The 16,676-nt window shown below is 52.4% G+C and overlaps 1 protein-coding gene across 6 annotated transcripts in view; it reads right to left on the reverse strand.

The window, feature by feature from the left end:
- Positions 1-7,600: 7,600 nt before the first annotated feature.
- SSBP3 (single stranded DNA binding protein 3) overlaps positions 7,601-16,676 on the reverse strand; it is a 165,844-nt gene continuing 156,768 nt past the window's right edge. For all 6 annotated transcript variants that reach the window (XM_055403066.2, XM_055403065.2, XM_055403064.2 and 3 more), the window contains 5 exons: positions 16,574-16,644; positions 9,747-9,825; positions 9,500-9,528; positions 9,276-9,377; positions 7,601-8,421 (listed from right to left, as the gene is read on the reverse strand). In XM_055403066.2, the coding sequence (XP_055259041.1) occupies positions 8,392-8,421; positions 9,276-9,377; positions 9,500-9,528; positions 9,747-9,825; positions 16,574-16,644 (311 nt within the window). In that variant the 3' untranslated portion in view covers positions 7,601-8,391. The remainder of the gene's footprint in view (positions 8,422-9,275; positions 9,378-9,499; positions 9,529-9,746; positions 9,826-16,573; positions 16,645-16,676) is intronic.

Here is a 16,676-nt window from a genome sequence, read left to right on the forward strand (position 1 = left end):
TTGGGCTGGTGGTGTATGCACATGAAGGGGTTACTTGGGGAGGAAGCACGTGTTCCGAAACGGCAGGGAGTGGTTGGAGATGGGGTGGGTGGGGGGTGAGGGGTGAGGCTGGAGGGGCCCGCTCAAGGGCCTGGAGTGCTGAGACTTCAGGTTCCCCAGGTACAAGCTGTCAGCCACCCGAGGCAGCCCTGGTCCTTCCCTGGGGGAGACCACAGCTTGGAGTCATTAATGTGGCACCTTAGTATGTATAGTATAACAGGGATGCATACAGGGACATTACTTAGTGTCATCCTGCCTATAGACCGTTCTACACCTTCCTTTCTTCACCTGATGCCTTGGGATTGCAGATCTTAGCACATCAGCACATATGAGCTACCTTGTTCTTCCGAGTAGCAGCATTAATATCTATTGATGGATATTCAAGGTATTTCTAGTTGTTAGCCATTACAAATAATGCTGCAGTGAGCATCCTTGTTCACGTATCTTAGAGCACTTCTGCCAGCACAGCCATTGGATAAATTCCGAAGCAGAATTGCTGAGTCAAAGGGATTTTTTTTTTCCCATAAGAACATTCTATGGGCAAATGGAGGACAAGTTGGCAGGGTGACTGTGCAGAGTCCAGCTGGAGGCCATTTCGGTCATTCTTGGGTGAGTGACAGTGGTGGCCTGAAGCCAGGCTGAAGGGCAGAACCACCACCACCCCACCCACCGGTGGCTGGCAGAATGGGAAGCGAGAGGGCCAAGCCTGCCTGGGTCTTGAGCGTGTGGGACAGAGGCTGCGAGCAAGCGGGCTGTCAGCAGGTGACCTTGTAGCCTGAGGACAGCCCTGGAAAGGGGCCAGGGTTGCAGGGCCAGCCTGGGCACCCATCCCAGCCCCTGGGGTGAGGACAGCCCCAGTGGCTAGCCTTGGTCTGTCGCCTCGGACCTTGGAGCTAAGCTGCGGAGCCTGGTGCCCACTGCTGTCTCCCTTAAGGCCCCTTGAAGCCAGTCTGCGAGGTGAGGCTGGCAGGACTGGCATTTCTATCCCTCCCATGCAGTGAGGCTCAGACACCACGTGGCGCAGTGTGAAGAGCCAGAAAGCTCACGTGTGATGACACCTGCCCCTCCACAAAGATGTGCCCGCTTCCCCAAATCCCAAAGGCCCACCTGCCTCAGCCTCCCCACCTCTCAGTTCAGTCCAGTTCAGTTCAGTCGCTCAGTCATGTCCGACTCTCCGCGACCCCATGAATCACAGCACGCCAGGCCTCCCTGTCCATCACCAACTCCCGGAGCTCACTCAAACTCATGTCCATCGAGTCAGTGATGCCATCCAGCCATCTCATTCTCGGTCATCCCCTTCTCCTCCTGCCCCCAACCTTTCCCAGCATCAGAGTCTTTTCCAGTGAGTCAACTCGTCGCATGAGGTGGCCCACCTCTACCTTCCCTTAAAGTGTGTATGTGACCTAAGTATGTCATACTGTTTTCCCTGTGACAAATCCACAGATCATGACTCGTGGGGCCTACCCAAGCTTCCAGCTTGGCTGCTGGAAGCCCACCCTGTTCTAGGGACCCTCTCCCCAGAGATGTCTGGGAACCTGCAGAGTCCCCATTCCTGCTCCTCAACTCCGGGTGATAAGCTGTCAACCACAGGGTGTTCTGGAGCATCTGGTATGTGTCAGGCATGCAGCAAGGCCCCAGTTCGGGAGCAGTGAGCAAAACAAAATCTCTACTGTCATGCAGTTTACATTCCAACGTAGAGAGAGGATGATGATGAAAGAAAAGTATGTCAGAGGATCTGAAGGAAAGCGGTGCCGGAACAGGCTTGGAGATGGAAGGTTGTGGTGGGAGGCTTCTGGGGGCACAGTTCCCAGGGACCTGTGAGCAAGGGAGGAGGGCACGATGGGGCGGAGTAGCTGAGGTCCCCACGGTCCTGTCGATTTTGTCACTGGGTAGCCTTTCAGAGTCCCAGATTGCAGCCAGGTATGGGGCCTGGAGGTCCCACATCAGCCATTTGCCAGCGGCCAGTCTGGGAGGTGAAAGCTTGGGTGAGGCTGTTCCCTGGGGCCCAGGGCAGCACCCAGGAAGGGACACCGTGAGCCACCAGCAGCTGGGGTTGGGGTGTGTTAGCCTTTACCGCACAGGGTGTGGCCTCTTTGAGAAGGTGACATATGAGACTAACCAACTGTGGGGCAGGCCAGGAAGGTGCCCGGGAAAGTGCGTGTGATGGCTCTGAGGTGGGTGTGGGGTTGGTGTGTTTGTGGAATAGCCAGCAGGCTGGGGAGGCCCTGCTGGAACACTGGCTCCATCACTGGAACCCCACCCAGCCTGCAGCCGCCAGCCTGTCCTTCTCTGCAGAGTTCACAGAACTGGGTCTGGCGTGGTCTTTGGCAGATGGAAGTTGAGTCTCAGAGCCGCAGAGTCTATGGAGATGTCTCTTAGAGGTGACTTAGAGGTCAGAGTGAGCTAGTTCCAGCCCAAGTTCAGCTCCTGAGAAGGGGTTTATCTTCAGCTTTGCCCTCAACCTGAGAGCCCAGGAACCAACACACCCTCATCCAACACATGTACGATCTGTCCTTCCCCAGCTGGCTTACACACGTCCAGCAATGGGGAACTTAACTACCTCTCAGTGCAGCCTCTTCCATTCTTTGACATCTCTGGCTGCTATGTGTTCACACCTCAGGAGGAATGTCTTCTTTAACTCCAGGGCCCCAGCTCTGCTGTCTGGGGCCCCACATCCTATCCATTCTCCCAGCCAGGGGGCTGCCCTGTAGAGATTTGAAGCTGAGAATTATAGGCCTCAAAGGAAAATAGCCCAGTATCTGCCTCCCACTGAACTCTAACCCATTTCTCAATCCACAGCTTACCTCGGCCGCCTGCTCCAGGCTGTCTGACAGAGCAGGGCCTGGGGACCCAGTGCTTCAGCTGGGCTGAGGATGGCAGGGTGCAGGGTGCCCACCTCTCCCCTGCCTTGTTTATTGCCACCTGAGATTCTGAGTCTCTGCTGTGCCAGGCGCCCTAGCCGTATTTGCTCATCCCCCCAATCAGCCAGGGTGTAGGTTTGTTGCCCAGGGCCAGGGTTGTAGCCTGTCAAGAGCAGCGTAGCCCTACTTAGCTTTGTTACTTACCCCACAAAACACACGATGGGGTCAGGGACTGAGTGCTGAGGTGTTCCCACTACAGCTCTCTAGGGGGTCCAACAATTCAGCTCCCTTTATAAGGGCCTACTGTGTGCCAGGCTTGTACCAAGAGCCAGAGATACAGGAAGACACGGTGGTTTCTCCAGGGTGGGTGGGCAGTGACGGAGCAGCCAGCCTCCTCTGGGTCTGCTAAAGCCATATCGGCCGCCTCTTTGCCTGCATCTGAGCGTCTACCCACAGGTGACAGCGTGCAGTAGTGGGGGGCGGGGTAGGGGTGCTGTACTCAACAAACACCCACTTCATGAATACTCACTGAGCACCTACTGAGTGCCAGGCCTTGTGCTGCGTGACTGGGGCCCACATACTCAGGCCAGATCCCAGGCTTCAAGGAGCTCCCAGTCTGATGGGGGAGGCACATGTTGATCCATTACAGCATAGCCGCCATGGGGGCCCAGAGAAAGCCTCTACCTTGATGAAAGGCCAATTTGAGTTGGGCTTCCCTGATAGCTCAGCTGGTAAAGAATCGGCCCACAATGCGGGAGACCTGGGTTCGATCCCTGGGTTAAGAGGACTCCCTGGAGAAGGGAACGGCTATCCACTCCAGTTTCTTCCCTGGAGAATTCCGTGGACTGAATAGTCCATGGGGTCGTAAAGAGGTGTGGACACGACTGAGCGACTTTCACTAAAGAGCAAGTAGGAAAGGCGCACCACGAGGGAACAGCAGGAACAAAATGGCCAGCAGTCAGAGGTCCCTAAGGAGCTCCACATCACCGGAGCATCAAGTGCTGAGGGTCAGGGACGAGCAGGAGGCCATGGGGCCTGAATGAGACGGGGTGTGTGCACTGGGGCCTGGGCAGCATGCAGCACCCTCCTCCCTGCAGCCTTCTTCCCGTGGTCTCCAGGGCACCTCACTCACCTCATTTCTCTGCCTCCTTCCCTGGTTCTGTTTCCCAGGGCCCAGGCCTGGGGCCCTTCTCCATTCACACTCCAGACAAGTCTCAGTCTTGTGGCTTTCAAGAACATCTGAATGCAAACCACTCCCGAAGTAATGTCTCTGGCCCAGACCTGCCTACTTGACATCTTCACCTGGAGACTGAACAAGCATCTCATGGAGCATCACCACCACCTGCGCTTCCCACAGCCCTCCTCCCCTCTGTGATGGGCATCGCCAGCCTCCCACATCTGTTTTGTGCACCTCTGTTTCCCTAGTGTTAGGATAGCCTCTGGCATGAAATAGGTGCTCAATAAAGACATGAATGGACAGATCGAAGAGTTCAAGAAAGCTCAGAAGTGAGTTAGATCTCTGTGGTACTGGAAGGGCTGAGATGGAGGCAGGGAACCAAGGTGGTAGCTGAAGGCCCAGGTAACATACCAAGGACTGGAGCGTCATAGGCACCTGGGAATGGAGAGGCAAGTGCCAGCACAGGGCAGAATGGATCTTTCAGCAACCCCTTGCTTGGTCTGGTGGTTTTCAGCACTTCCACCCAATGAGCCAAGGGGAGCCCCAGCTCCATTCAGTTCAGGGCAGAGCCCTCAAAGAAGCCTAGGACATACTCTGGGCTCAGGCCTCTGGAGTCTGGAATCGTCAAGGGACAGCAGAGGTGGGGAGTGGGGGATTCCTCAGGGTCCCCCAGGGCATCAGGCTGAATGGCCTAGCTGGAGGCCTGCTGTGATTGTGCCTTGGCAGTTGCTGAACACATCCCCCCTCACCTGCCCCCACCCCCAAGCAGGCCTTGCTGACAGCTGGTTTGCCTCCAGGCTCTCCTTCTCTGGCTCCAGGAAGGGGTGCCTACCCAGAAGGGACAGGGTATGGGTCTCTGGCCGGGTCAGCTTTTCCTGACTCAGGCAGGGCTGGCCCTCACTTGGACCCCCAGGCTGGCCAGCCCCTTGTGGGTAGTAATGACTACCAGCAGCTGCCAGGCTGGGGCCTCTGACCTGGCTTGTCCACTCCCGCCTAATCTTCAGTGATGGGCTAAAATCCTATGCTGTGAAAGGACAGGAGTCACCCCCACCACCTCCTGACTCTCATTTTGGGACCCTCATGCTGGCTGCAGAAGCTGGCTCTGCTCTCACTCAGGTCTGGACAGGGCAGAGTGGTGAAAAATCTGGGAAACATCCTGTCCTCTCCTGCTGCGAAGCCGACCCCAAACCAGCCCTTGCCAGAGCCTTGAGTGTGGCAAAGGCAACTCTGGAGGTGCTCGGTGGGGGGTGGCAGGAGCTGTCACAGGCTGAAGGGTGGTGTTAGGGTGCCCAGTGTTCTCACCCCCCGCAGCTGTGGGTGCAGCAGGCTCTCATTACAGGTTGGGGGTCCTTCCTTCCTCTTGGCAAGGGCCCCTGTGACCTGCACTTCCCTTCCCCAGGTCACTGCTCCCCTCTGTGCCCAAGTCCTTCTCAAGTGCAGGGGCATGGCAGGTGTTCAAGCTGGTGCATAAATGCCTCTTCAGAACTGTGGATGCAGGTCAGTATCAGCCCAGGTCTCATCTGTTCAAGTGATGAGGAAGAGCCTTGGAAGCCATGTTCTCAGATGAAGCAGGACCTCCCAGCTATTCATCACACCCATTCAGACTCCCCAAACGAGGAACAATACTGCCCACAGCTAACACTACTGCTCTTACTACTTAAAAGGCACTGTTCCAGACATTTGACAAATGTCAACTCATCCTGACAACGACCACACGATGGGTACACTGTCAGCCCTATCTTACACATGAGGCAACTGAGGACAGTATGAACCAACTGGCCCAGGGCCACACAGTGAGCAGTGGCAAAGGCAGGATCCGAAACTGGCCCCTTCAGACCTGTAAAAGGGGGGGCTAAGGTCACGCTTTGCCCAGCTACACTGTGTTTCCTGCCCACTCCTGCTGCAGGCATGGCCCCGAAGCTCCAAGGATGCAGCAAGTTCCACTTTCTAAATGTTCAAATCAGCGTCCACTGCCTGTTGACCTCCTCAGCCTGCAGTAGCTCTTGCTTAGACGGCAGCTGGCACTGGATTTCCCCACATCTGTCTAGCCCCAGCCAGCTATCTTCCAAGATGCAACCTGCACTGTTTTCTAAAATTCAAGTCAAACTGTGTCACTCTTCAAACCTTTCAAGGGCTCCCTGCTGCCTTGGAGGTGAAAAAATAAAATAACCTCCCGCGGCCCAGCACCCTAGGACCTGCAAAGCAAATTTTACCAGTAAGGAGAAAGCAGGTGTGGTTGCAGCCCATGTGGCCATCCTAGCCGACACCGACTCGCTACTGAAAACACGGTGCACTGGGAACCTTTTCCTACTTTCCCAGAAAAATACATTCTGGCAAACTAAAATGCATTAGCGAGATGAGAAACTGAAACTGCCTTTTAGAATGCCCCCAAATATTTGAAATGAGACCATGCCCTCCCTCCCAACCCATCATCCCCAACTCTCCACAGAAGATGCAGAATTAACACGCCCAGGAAAAGGCGGCCAACGCCTGCAACACAAAACAAGATCTTGTTGTGCACCAGGAACAGAATTTCTGTCCAGCCAGTCACCTGGCATTTTATAACCAGTATAATAAACTCCAACCCACGTTCCCCCAAACATGTCAGGAAGGGCTGCGGAAAAAAGATGTCCCTTTAATAAAACGTTATCAACATATATCGTACACAAACTACAATGTATCATAATTACTTTTTTTTTTTCCTCTCTTAATTCAGAACCAGACTACAAGGTAAGAAAAAACACAGAAACAGCTACAATGTTCCCAATAATCCGCACAAGGTCTTTTTTCAGGCAGATGATATCTCACATAATATGATATACATGGATCAAACGAGGGAAGAAAACAAAGACCAGCTACAGGGGAGAGGCGGGAGGGGGGTCAGTGTACAAAGAATTCAGGTGTCTCAGGGCAAGACACAGAGGTTTCGATGCAGGGTGGTGAGGTGAGGGAGGCCGTGGGTCACTCCTCCTGGGAGGGGACAGGCTCCACTGTGGCGTTTGTCGGTTTTTGAAAATAAAAACAGGTCCGGAAACAGCACATCTGTTTGGTTGTCGGTGTCCCCCCCCCCCCGCCCCCCACAGCTATACCAAAGTCTTTCCATCCAGTTCCAAGCATATACAGAGCAATTCTGGTCAATATCCCATCTTTGAAAAAGAAGGAAGAATCAAGAGAAAAAAAAAAAAAAGAAAACCCAACTCCAGCTCTACGCTGCGAGGGGGGAGAGCGCAGAGGTCACGGTTTCCACGTCCCAGGTCATAGCCATCCTGTCGGGGGCGGCCTCCCGACTCCGCTCCAAGCCAGCACCCCGCTGGCAGGATTCTCACTGGGAAGACTGGGGCGGGGCCTCAGGAGGGGGCGGGAGCCCGGGTGAGGAGAGGTCCATGAGAGAGAGGAAGCAGTCCTGGGGACACAGTGCATGCCAGCCGGGTCACAGCGCGGCTCCGCTGGGGCGGGATCCTGAAAGCGGGTGGTGCTCTGGCCCCTCCGGCCACACCACGGGGGTGGGGGTCTGGGGTCCAAGCTGTGCAGCTGCTGTCGCCACCTCGCCGGAAGAGACCAAGCAAAAACAAAACAGGTTCCCGGCCCTCCCTCGCTCGTCAGCACAAACCAAAAACCCCAAGTGGAAAAGGGTGACTCCATTTTTCTTTCCAAAACAGGCCGTTTGAAAGAAACCACCGATTGTAAACTGCCCAGTTTATTATAATTATTATTATTATTTTTAGATGGCTACAAAGACAGGTGAGATCTCACACCTAGACTAGCTTTCCTGGTGGAAGGGCTTGGGTACAGACAACAGGGCTTGGTTTCATTTTTTTTTGTCCTTTTTTTTTTTTTTTAAAAGAAGAAAGCAAAGAGGTTGATTGGGGTGGGGTTGGGGGGGCTTGCTAGAAGCTTCCATTTTTAAAAATTTTTCCCCCAAAAACCCCCCCTGAAAACAAATAAAAAAAAAAATCCCAACAACAGCAGAACCCCAAACAAACAAACAAAAAAAAACAGAAAAGTGTCATGGACATCAAAGGTCCTTGGGGAAAGGGCAAGGGTGGGATTTTTCTGGTCATTGACTTGAAATATATTTTTATTTTGAGTTTTGTCCTTCATGTTTTATGGAATAAAAAGTTCGGCCTTTTTATTGCATGAAACTAAAACTGGGAAAGGTGGAGGGTGGAGGAGAGCGTGGGGGTTGGGGGGGAGCAGGAGACGCCCCTCCCCCAGCTCCTGGGTAACGACACCTCACTTCTTCTTGCATAATTTCTGGCATCTTCCCGCCTGCAATGCCGGCTCTCTCAGCGTCTCGGAGAAGAGGAGGGGGAATCACACACTCATCGTCATGCTTGGAGAATACTGAAGGGAGAAGCAGAGAAGGGGGTCGTGAGGGCCGTGTGTGGGAGCCTTGTGGAGGTCTGACTGCATAGAGCTGGACAGGGCCTGTCTTGGGGCTGGGCTGAGACGCCCACAATGGCACTGGGTGGGCAAGAGGCCAGCAGGCGGTACTCAGGAACCATCCCCCCTGCACCAGCCTGTGTCCCTCACTTGCCTGCCCTGCCCCCCTTCCCTCTCCAAATCACCCCTTCTTTCCTAAGGAAGCCAGGAGCAGCCCCTGCCCTCCCCTCGTAGGGCCACGGACTGCAGAGGACTGGGGTCTGATAAGCTGGAGCACAGCCAGGGCACCCTGGGGTGGGAGCTGGCCTGGGGTTCTCAAAAGCTACAAAAACATGACATTGGTTCTTCAGATGAGACTGTAAACAAGAAGCCTAATATGAAAAAACAGCCAGCCAGCTCCTCTGCACTGAGACCCCAGGAAGTCACTAGTTGCATGCACATCCACCCTCCAGGAGAGGTGGACCCAGACTGAGGCAAGGGCCAGTGGGCCAGAGCCCAGGGCTCGCCCAGCCACGTGAGCATCATCAGCGCTGGAGGCACCGCGCCGGCATGTGGAACCCTGGGGAAGGTCGGACTCGGGTGACGGGTCAGCACCACGCAGCGGTGGGGTGGGGGTGGGGGGAGTGTGAGGGCTCTCCATTTTGCATGGAAAAATAACCGAGGCCAAAGCCTCATGACACAGCTGCCAGGACACTGGCCCAGCAGACAGGTCTTGGCCAGGAGACTCTGAAACCTCAATCAATATAGTCCCGGGTCCCAGGGGGATACAGTGAGGACCCAGAGGGTGAAATAAGGGTGGTGGTGGGCACACTTACATTGTCATTCTGGAAGGAGTGGAGGAAGTTCCCTCCTAGCTCGCCATCGTCCCGAGGGGTGCCTGGAGGATTGCTAATGCCACTTATGTTGTTAGGAGAATTCTGCAGAGAGAGCAGAGGTGGTGAGCCCCGGGCCCCCAGCAACTTGCCATCCCCTCCCAGGATGGGGGGGAAAGGCTTTCTGGAGGGTGCTGTCAGGGAGGAGTCAGGGAACACACACTCACTTTTGGAAGTCCATCTATGTCACCTGACCCTGGAAGGAAAAAAGAAAGTCCAGGTCAGGGTCTTGCCCATTCTTCTGTGCAGGGGCCTCCAAATGCTTCCACCCAAACCCCAAACATTTTGCCAAAGAGGACCTTCTACCCAGGCAACATATTCCTCTTCGGATCTTCCTGTGGGGACTGGGCTCAGCGGAGCCTAGAGCCGAGGCAGAGAAGGCTTCCTGGGAAGTCAGGCAGGGTGCTGACTTACCTAATGAGCCGTTCATGTGGTGTGGCTCCATGCCGCCCATGCCCCCCATCGGGCCGTCCGAGCCTGGACCCATTGGGAACTGTGGGAGAAGCACAGAGCATGTCACCTCAGTAGGCCGCCACAACCCTCGCGGGGCTCCACACCCAGTGACACAGAAGTGCGGCCCCCCGGAGCTTCTACCCTGGAGGAGCTGCTTTCAGGCACACTCAGCCATTAAACACCAGGAGGCCAGAGATGGCGCCTCCCCTAAGCCTTCGGATTGTGCAGGGCAGAGGCCTACGCACCACGGGCAACTCTCACACCAGGCCTCCTGGATCCCACCCTGGGCTCTTTCCATCCCCAAGGCAGTGTGTGGGGCTCACAGAGTGACCCACTAAGCCAGGCCTGGGAATAAAACTATTAATGCCTTTCCTCCCCACTTTACAGACGAGTAAATTGAAGCAAAGAGTGGACCATGCTTTGGCCCTAAATCTCCCAGGCAGGAGATAGAGGAACTGTGGCTGGACCTCGGGCAGCCTGACCCTGGGGCCATCACATGAGCCTCCTCCTGGCTCCTCCTCTGAAATGGGGGAACTGGGGCATTGGTGGCAGTCGTTCTCTCCTTGGGACTCCGTGGGGGTGCTCACTAGTGAACAGAACTGGAGATGCAGACGGATCAGAGGCCAGACGTTTCATCTGCTCCACTCCCTTCCTCGGGCCTGTCTAGAACTATCACCCCCATCTCAGAAAAGACGCAACCAAAGGCCAGAGGTCACAAGGCATGGCCACCAAGGGATGGCTGAGCCCAGTCTGGAGAGCCAAGGCCTGGGGTACCGACCAGAGGCAAGGGTGGACAGGGGATGGAAGTAGCAGAACAGAGGCCTGTTTGGCATGTGGCCTGTGCTGAGCACTGAGTCACACCTGGGCCTCAGCCTGGAGGAAGAGCACAGCCATGGACATCCAGCTACCTCACAGGATACTGAGATCTAGAGACAGCCGCAGACCAAGCACGGCTGCAGCTTCAGAGAGAGGCACTGGGGAAAAGGCAGAGAAATCATGATAGGCTGCAAGGAGGACGCAGCAAAGCGAAAAAATAATTGAGGGTCAGGATCCGGGCGGATAGAGATGTATCATGGCTTCATTCCTGAAAGGGTCCTGCCTGAGCAGAAGTAAGAGCCCTCTTAGCAGGTGGCAGCAGGACCAGCTGTTGCAAAGATTGTTACGAGGAGACTGACTGCTGGGGTACCAGTTGCTTCCTCACCCTGACACCCACTCACATACCCTCTGAGGACAGCGTCCTCGCCTCCCCAGTGGCTTCCCAGGGTTGTTGGCGGGCCGGGGGGCACATTTTGCCATCTGGCAACCCATTTCATGCTTATTAACCCAAGTGATAGGATGAGGGTGACCTACTTTTTAGGAAGCCAAACCCAAACACAGTCCTACCAGACCAAATATATCCAGGGGAATTCCCTGGCGGTCCAGAGGTTAAGAATCCACCTTGCAATGCAGGGGACACAGGTTCGATCCTTGGTTGGGGAACTAAGATCCCACATGCCATGGAGCAACTAAGCCCGCGCGCCACAAATACTGAGCCCTGGCGCCACAACTGGAGATTCTGGGCTCTGCAACCGAAGATCTTGACTGCAACTAAAGACTGATGCAGCCAAAAAATAAAATAAATATTTTTTAACCCCCCAAATTTGATAATATAAACAATTAGGCACATGTATTACAGTTGCATAAATATGTTTCAAAAACAGGTTTTAAATTATGTGTATTTTCATGCTATTTTTAACCACATACAACCGACTCATTTAATAAGTATACAATTCAGTGGTTGTTAGTGTACTTAGCAAGTTGTACCATTACCACCACAATCAATGTTAGAGCATTTTCATTATCCCCAAAAGAAACTCTACGCATGAGCCATCACTCCCCATTCCCCCTTGAATCCCCAGGCCTATACAACCATTAATTTATTCTCTGCGTCATAGATTAGCTGCTGCTGCTGCTAAGTCGCTCCAGTTGTGTCTGACTCTGTGAAACCCCAAAGACGGCAGCCCACCAGGCTCCTCTGTCACTGGGATTCTCCAGGCAAGAACACTGGAGTGGGCTGCCATTTCCTTCTCCAATGCATGAATGCATGCCAAGTCGCTTCAGTTGTTTCTGACTCTGTGCGACCCCATGGACAGCAGCCCACCAGGCTTCTCCATCCACAGGGGTCTCCAGGCAAGAATACTGGAGTGGGTTGCCATCTCCTTCTCCATATTCAGCAACTCTAGTTATTTCATATAAATTATATATGACCTCTGTGGCTGGCTTCTTTTGCCTAGTGAAATGTTTCCAAGGTTCATCCATGTTGTAAGCATGTACTTACAACATGTACTTCATTCCTTCTTATGTCCAAACAACATTCCATCTTATCTATGTACTACATTTTCATCAGTCAACAGACACTGAGGTTGTCTCCACTTTCGGGCTATTCTGACTAATGCTCCTGGGAACATCTGTGTACAATTGTGTAGACATGTTTTCTCTGGGGTAGATGCCAATGAGTGGAATTGCAGGGTCACTGTACTGCTTAAGCTATCGAAGAACTGCCAGATTCTTCCACAGCATCTGGACCAGTTTACGTTCCCATGAGCAGCATGTGAGGGTTCAGATTTCCTCCCATCCTCACCAACACTGCTCATTATTTGTCTTTCTGATTCTAGCCATGCTAGTGGGTGTGAAGTGATAACCCACTGAAGTTTTCTTTTGCATTCCCCTATTAACTAATGACATTGATAATCTTTTCATGTGCTTATTGGTTCTCTGTAGAAGTTTGGAGAAATGTCTATTGAGATGCCTGGCCCATTTTAAAGTTGGGTTTGTTTTTTATTATTGGGTTCTAAGAATTCTTCACATGTTTACAATTCAAGACCCTTATCAGACATATGACCTGCAAATATTTTCTGCGGGCTGTCTTTTTACCTTCCTGACAGTGTCCTCTGAAGCATGAATTTTAAATTTTAATGAAGCCCAGTGCAGCTACTTTTTGTCACTTGTGCTTTTAGTGTAGCTAAGAAGACTTTGCTAACCCAGGTCACAAAGACTTATTCCTACATTTTCTTCTAATTGTTTGATAGTTTTAGCTCTGACATTTAGGCCTAGGGTCTAGTCTAATTTTTTGTTTGTGTGTGTTATAAGGAAGTAGTCCAGTTTCATTCAACTGCATGTGGATATCCAGTTGTTTATTCTGCATTATTTTTCTGTTAAATTCTATTAAAGAACAGCTGAACGAGTGAACAGTGACAAACAGTAGGATGACTAGTTGAACAAATGACACGTATGGGAAAAATATAACACTTTTATAATATTTGTCTTCTGACATAGTAAATTAACTCTTTAAACTGTGGTATTTAAATGTTGAGAAGACATGGCCAGAGCAGGAGCTGCAGCAGATTTTTCCCCAGGGGGTTTCAAGAGCGCTGCTAGGGACTCATCTCACTTTCAGGCGCCTGACAAGGCAAATGGTGCCTGCTTTTCCACTAATGCTTCTCTGAATTGCCTGCACGCTTTGGACACCTTTCTTTCATGTAGGGAAAAACTGAAAAGAGTCAAACAGAAAATGCACTGACTTGCCACTCTGCGCTCATCAAGCACTGGTGTCAGTCCCACGTACCAAACTCTCTGCTCCACAAGAATGTCCACGCATGCAGTGCTGAGGATTTTACTTAAGCACACAGGTTTTGGATCTGTAGGAATCTGCTTCCAGTTCTCCGAAGATGTCCAACCACTTTGTACTACAGGTGGGTTTTGGAAAGTCGGCCATTTGTCAGGCCCTTTTCACCTAGGAGCTCATTAGATGGGCTGTGCCAGCCTACGATGTCCGTCATTTCTAAACATTCCGAGCACACTGGATGTCATCACTGATTAAACCTCTCTTTCTCAGGGAAAATGGTTTTTACTTGTGAGATATAAGCTGGATTCTAAGTAAGACACAGTTTTAATAAAAATGTTGAGAAAGTCTTAGCTAATTTGGCTGCCCTTGCCTATAAACACTTGATGAGTTCTCAAGCAGTCTCACTTCCAAAAGGTAAGCCATTACTCTGGCTGTACAAGGCTTTGTCACAGCCCCTCTACAACTCTGAACAGCTGCACTGCAGTCCACTCAGCCTTACCTAGGCTCTTGGTGGCCTCTTGAAGATCATGAAACAGTTCCGGAGAAGCACCAGCTATGTTTCTACTTTATTATAATTCCTTTCCACATTCTCATCTCACAGTGTTTCTAAGAGAAGAGCATCAGAGCAAGCCGACGTTTTCACATCTTCTCTACAACCAGCAACAACGCCAGTCATCTGTGGGCACGTGTCTGAGGCCTTCTCCTTTTTTATAAACTCAAAAATCTGTTTCTGCATGTTTTGAGCAAATTGACAAGTGACCAAAACCTTTCATTATGAAAGCTGGATTATCACAGGCAAGTAAATCAGCCCCCTTGGCAGCACTGTTAGGGACAAGGCGGGTGGGGAAATTAGCAGGTAAGAAGTTCATGGACTAAATGAAACTTGCCAAATTAACTGCACTGTCTGCCAAATATGCAGATAAACGAGCGAAGTGTGGCTTGGATTTGGACAAGAGAACAGTATAATATTTTACTTCTCTTCCACACTTCATTAACATCTTCTTCGTAGAAATCAAGATGACGAGGTGAAGCTCCAGTTTTCAAGTCAAAGTGCCTAAAAGTTAGGGACACAGTTTTGTTGAGACGGTCTGATGAACCACTTGATCTGAGGAAGAAAGTTCCCCGACTATCAGGATGATGCAACAGAATCAGCTACACACCATGAAGGACCAACACACTTGTTATCAAAATCCCCCTTCAGTTCACCCGTAGGACTTAGTTGCAGCCTCTGAATCAGGAAATGTAATCTTCTCAGTTCATGGAGCCCACATGGTGACAGTGATCATTTCAGGGCTATGGCCCCAAGTGTGGCAGCCACCTTTCTACACTGAGGACTGCTGTTTCTTTGGCTGACACACAAAACTTGTGACTGATTTAGAGGGATGTGCACGTCCCGTCCCAGACGGCCACGCACTCTCCCGCCCCTCCCCCACCCACACCTCTCCTCTCCGACACACTTGCCAGTGCGTTCCATTTTGGCTATTTGCTCCCTGATGCAGGTCTGTGTGTCCTCACACCTGTCATTAAAATTCACTCAGGCCTCTCTTTTTTGGACATGTCAGGGTCACGCTGGGACTGGTGGTCTCATCGTTCTCATTTTCATTATTTCAGCTCTTAGAAAACATGACCATGATACTCACAGTGTGAAAAATGACATCTGCACTATCTTGACACAAAGCCTAACAGTTAAACTGCAGGCAGAGTCAAAGGCGGATTCTGCCAGGGCCTGGATGCTGTGCGCTTGAGTGGTACCCCTCGGAGTGATGCAACATGGATGATCCATCATTGAGAGCCACAGACCACGACCGTTGGCATCTGTGGTTGGGAAAATATGGCAACAGCAACCATGGGAAGAGGGGAGCCTATGCCATTTTCAAGTGTTCAGTGCTGTCTTTGGGGCAGCTAGATGGGTCTTGTACATTTCCGCCCAACCTTCTGCATCCATTGCTAAAACTTGAAAAGACTTTTGTGTCCTGGGAAGTCATCTCTTGGGACACAGGGCTTTTGGTGCTAAAACCCAAATGGTTGGCCACCCTAGGGAGAGGCAGGGGTACGGGAGGTACTGGCTGCCTTGGAGAGACAGGGAGAGAAGGTGGTGGAGTGGCAGGTGAGGAGCGTGGTTCCCACAATTCTCAGTCATGGGATCCGGGTACGGTTCGTCTTGGCACCCCCAGGTGGCAGGCCTACACCCCCACCCAGAGGCTGCAACACACGCAGTGTCCGGCATTGCTGGACACAATCAGGGCTGTTAGCACATGGGGTGACTCTGGAGTTGCACCAGGAACCGAACCAGGAGAAGCACACAGAGCATCCTAAAGGCCAGAGCCAACCTTGGAGCCACAAGCCCACGCTCTGGCTCCACTGCCCCCGAACTACTGATGTGGTCACACAACAGCCTCCTGTCCACACCCTGAGCTCCCCCAGGACAAGCCCAGTGGGATTCACCTTTCCTGCCTGGCCAGGAACAGCTGCCAGACCAGCCCTGTCCTTAGGGAACTCCCAGCCAGGAGAGGCAGACAGGCCACAGCTGCATGGTTCAGTATGGGAACACAAGAGGGAGCGGTGAGCGGGGACCAGGAAAGGAGGCACCCGAGCTACACCACCAGCAGGGCGGGAACGCCGAGGAGCCGAGAAGGGAGGGAGTGGTTTCTAGATGAGAGAAAGGCGCGAGGAGAGGCAGAGAGGTTGTAGGATGTGGGAGTCAGAGGGCTCCCAGAGGCACAGAGCAGGCAGGTACCTGGAGGCTTCTGTCGCAAGCTCCACAGCCAAGGAAACAGACCAGAGGGGGAGCCTGCATCACCCAGGTATACAGCCAGTCAGCCGAGCAGGGACTGGCCCAGACCACCCTCCGGCCCCCTGCAGCCTGTGCTCCTCCTCACCAACACCCAGGCCAGTGGGGGTCCCACAGTGAGGTTGGGTGCTGGAGGGGTCCCCACAGTGAGGCTGGGCACCCTGCTCTGACCAGAGGGGTGGGCATCACTCCACCCCCTTCTCTGCCACCCCCTGCCAGCTATGAAATGGGAACCAAGCTGCCCAAGAGTTAATCACTTTTCTGATGGTTTATTTTATTCATCGTTGGTAACAAATGGCTGAAATCAATTAAACTTGCTTTCCCCTCAGCTGATGAAGTTAATTATGATTTGTTATGGTATCTGATATGTAAATTATTAGAAAGCAGACTTACGTTGGACCGGCTGCCTCCAGGCGGCACCGGATTAATCATTGTGTAGATGTTGTCACTGGAATTTGTTGAATCTGTAGAACAGTGGAAACCCGCAAGTTGGGGT

The sequence above is a fragment of the Moschus berezovskii genome, chromosome 4 (genome assembly GCF_049115385.1).
Source record: "Moschus berezovskii isolate FMDL1 chromosome 4, NW_MosBer_1.0, whole genome shotgun sequence".
In the NCBI taxonomy this organism is placed as follows: domain Eukaryota; kingdom Metazoa; phylum Chordata; class Mammalia; order Artiodactyla; family Moschidae; genus Moschus; species Moschus berezovskii.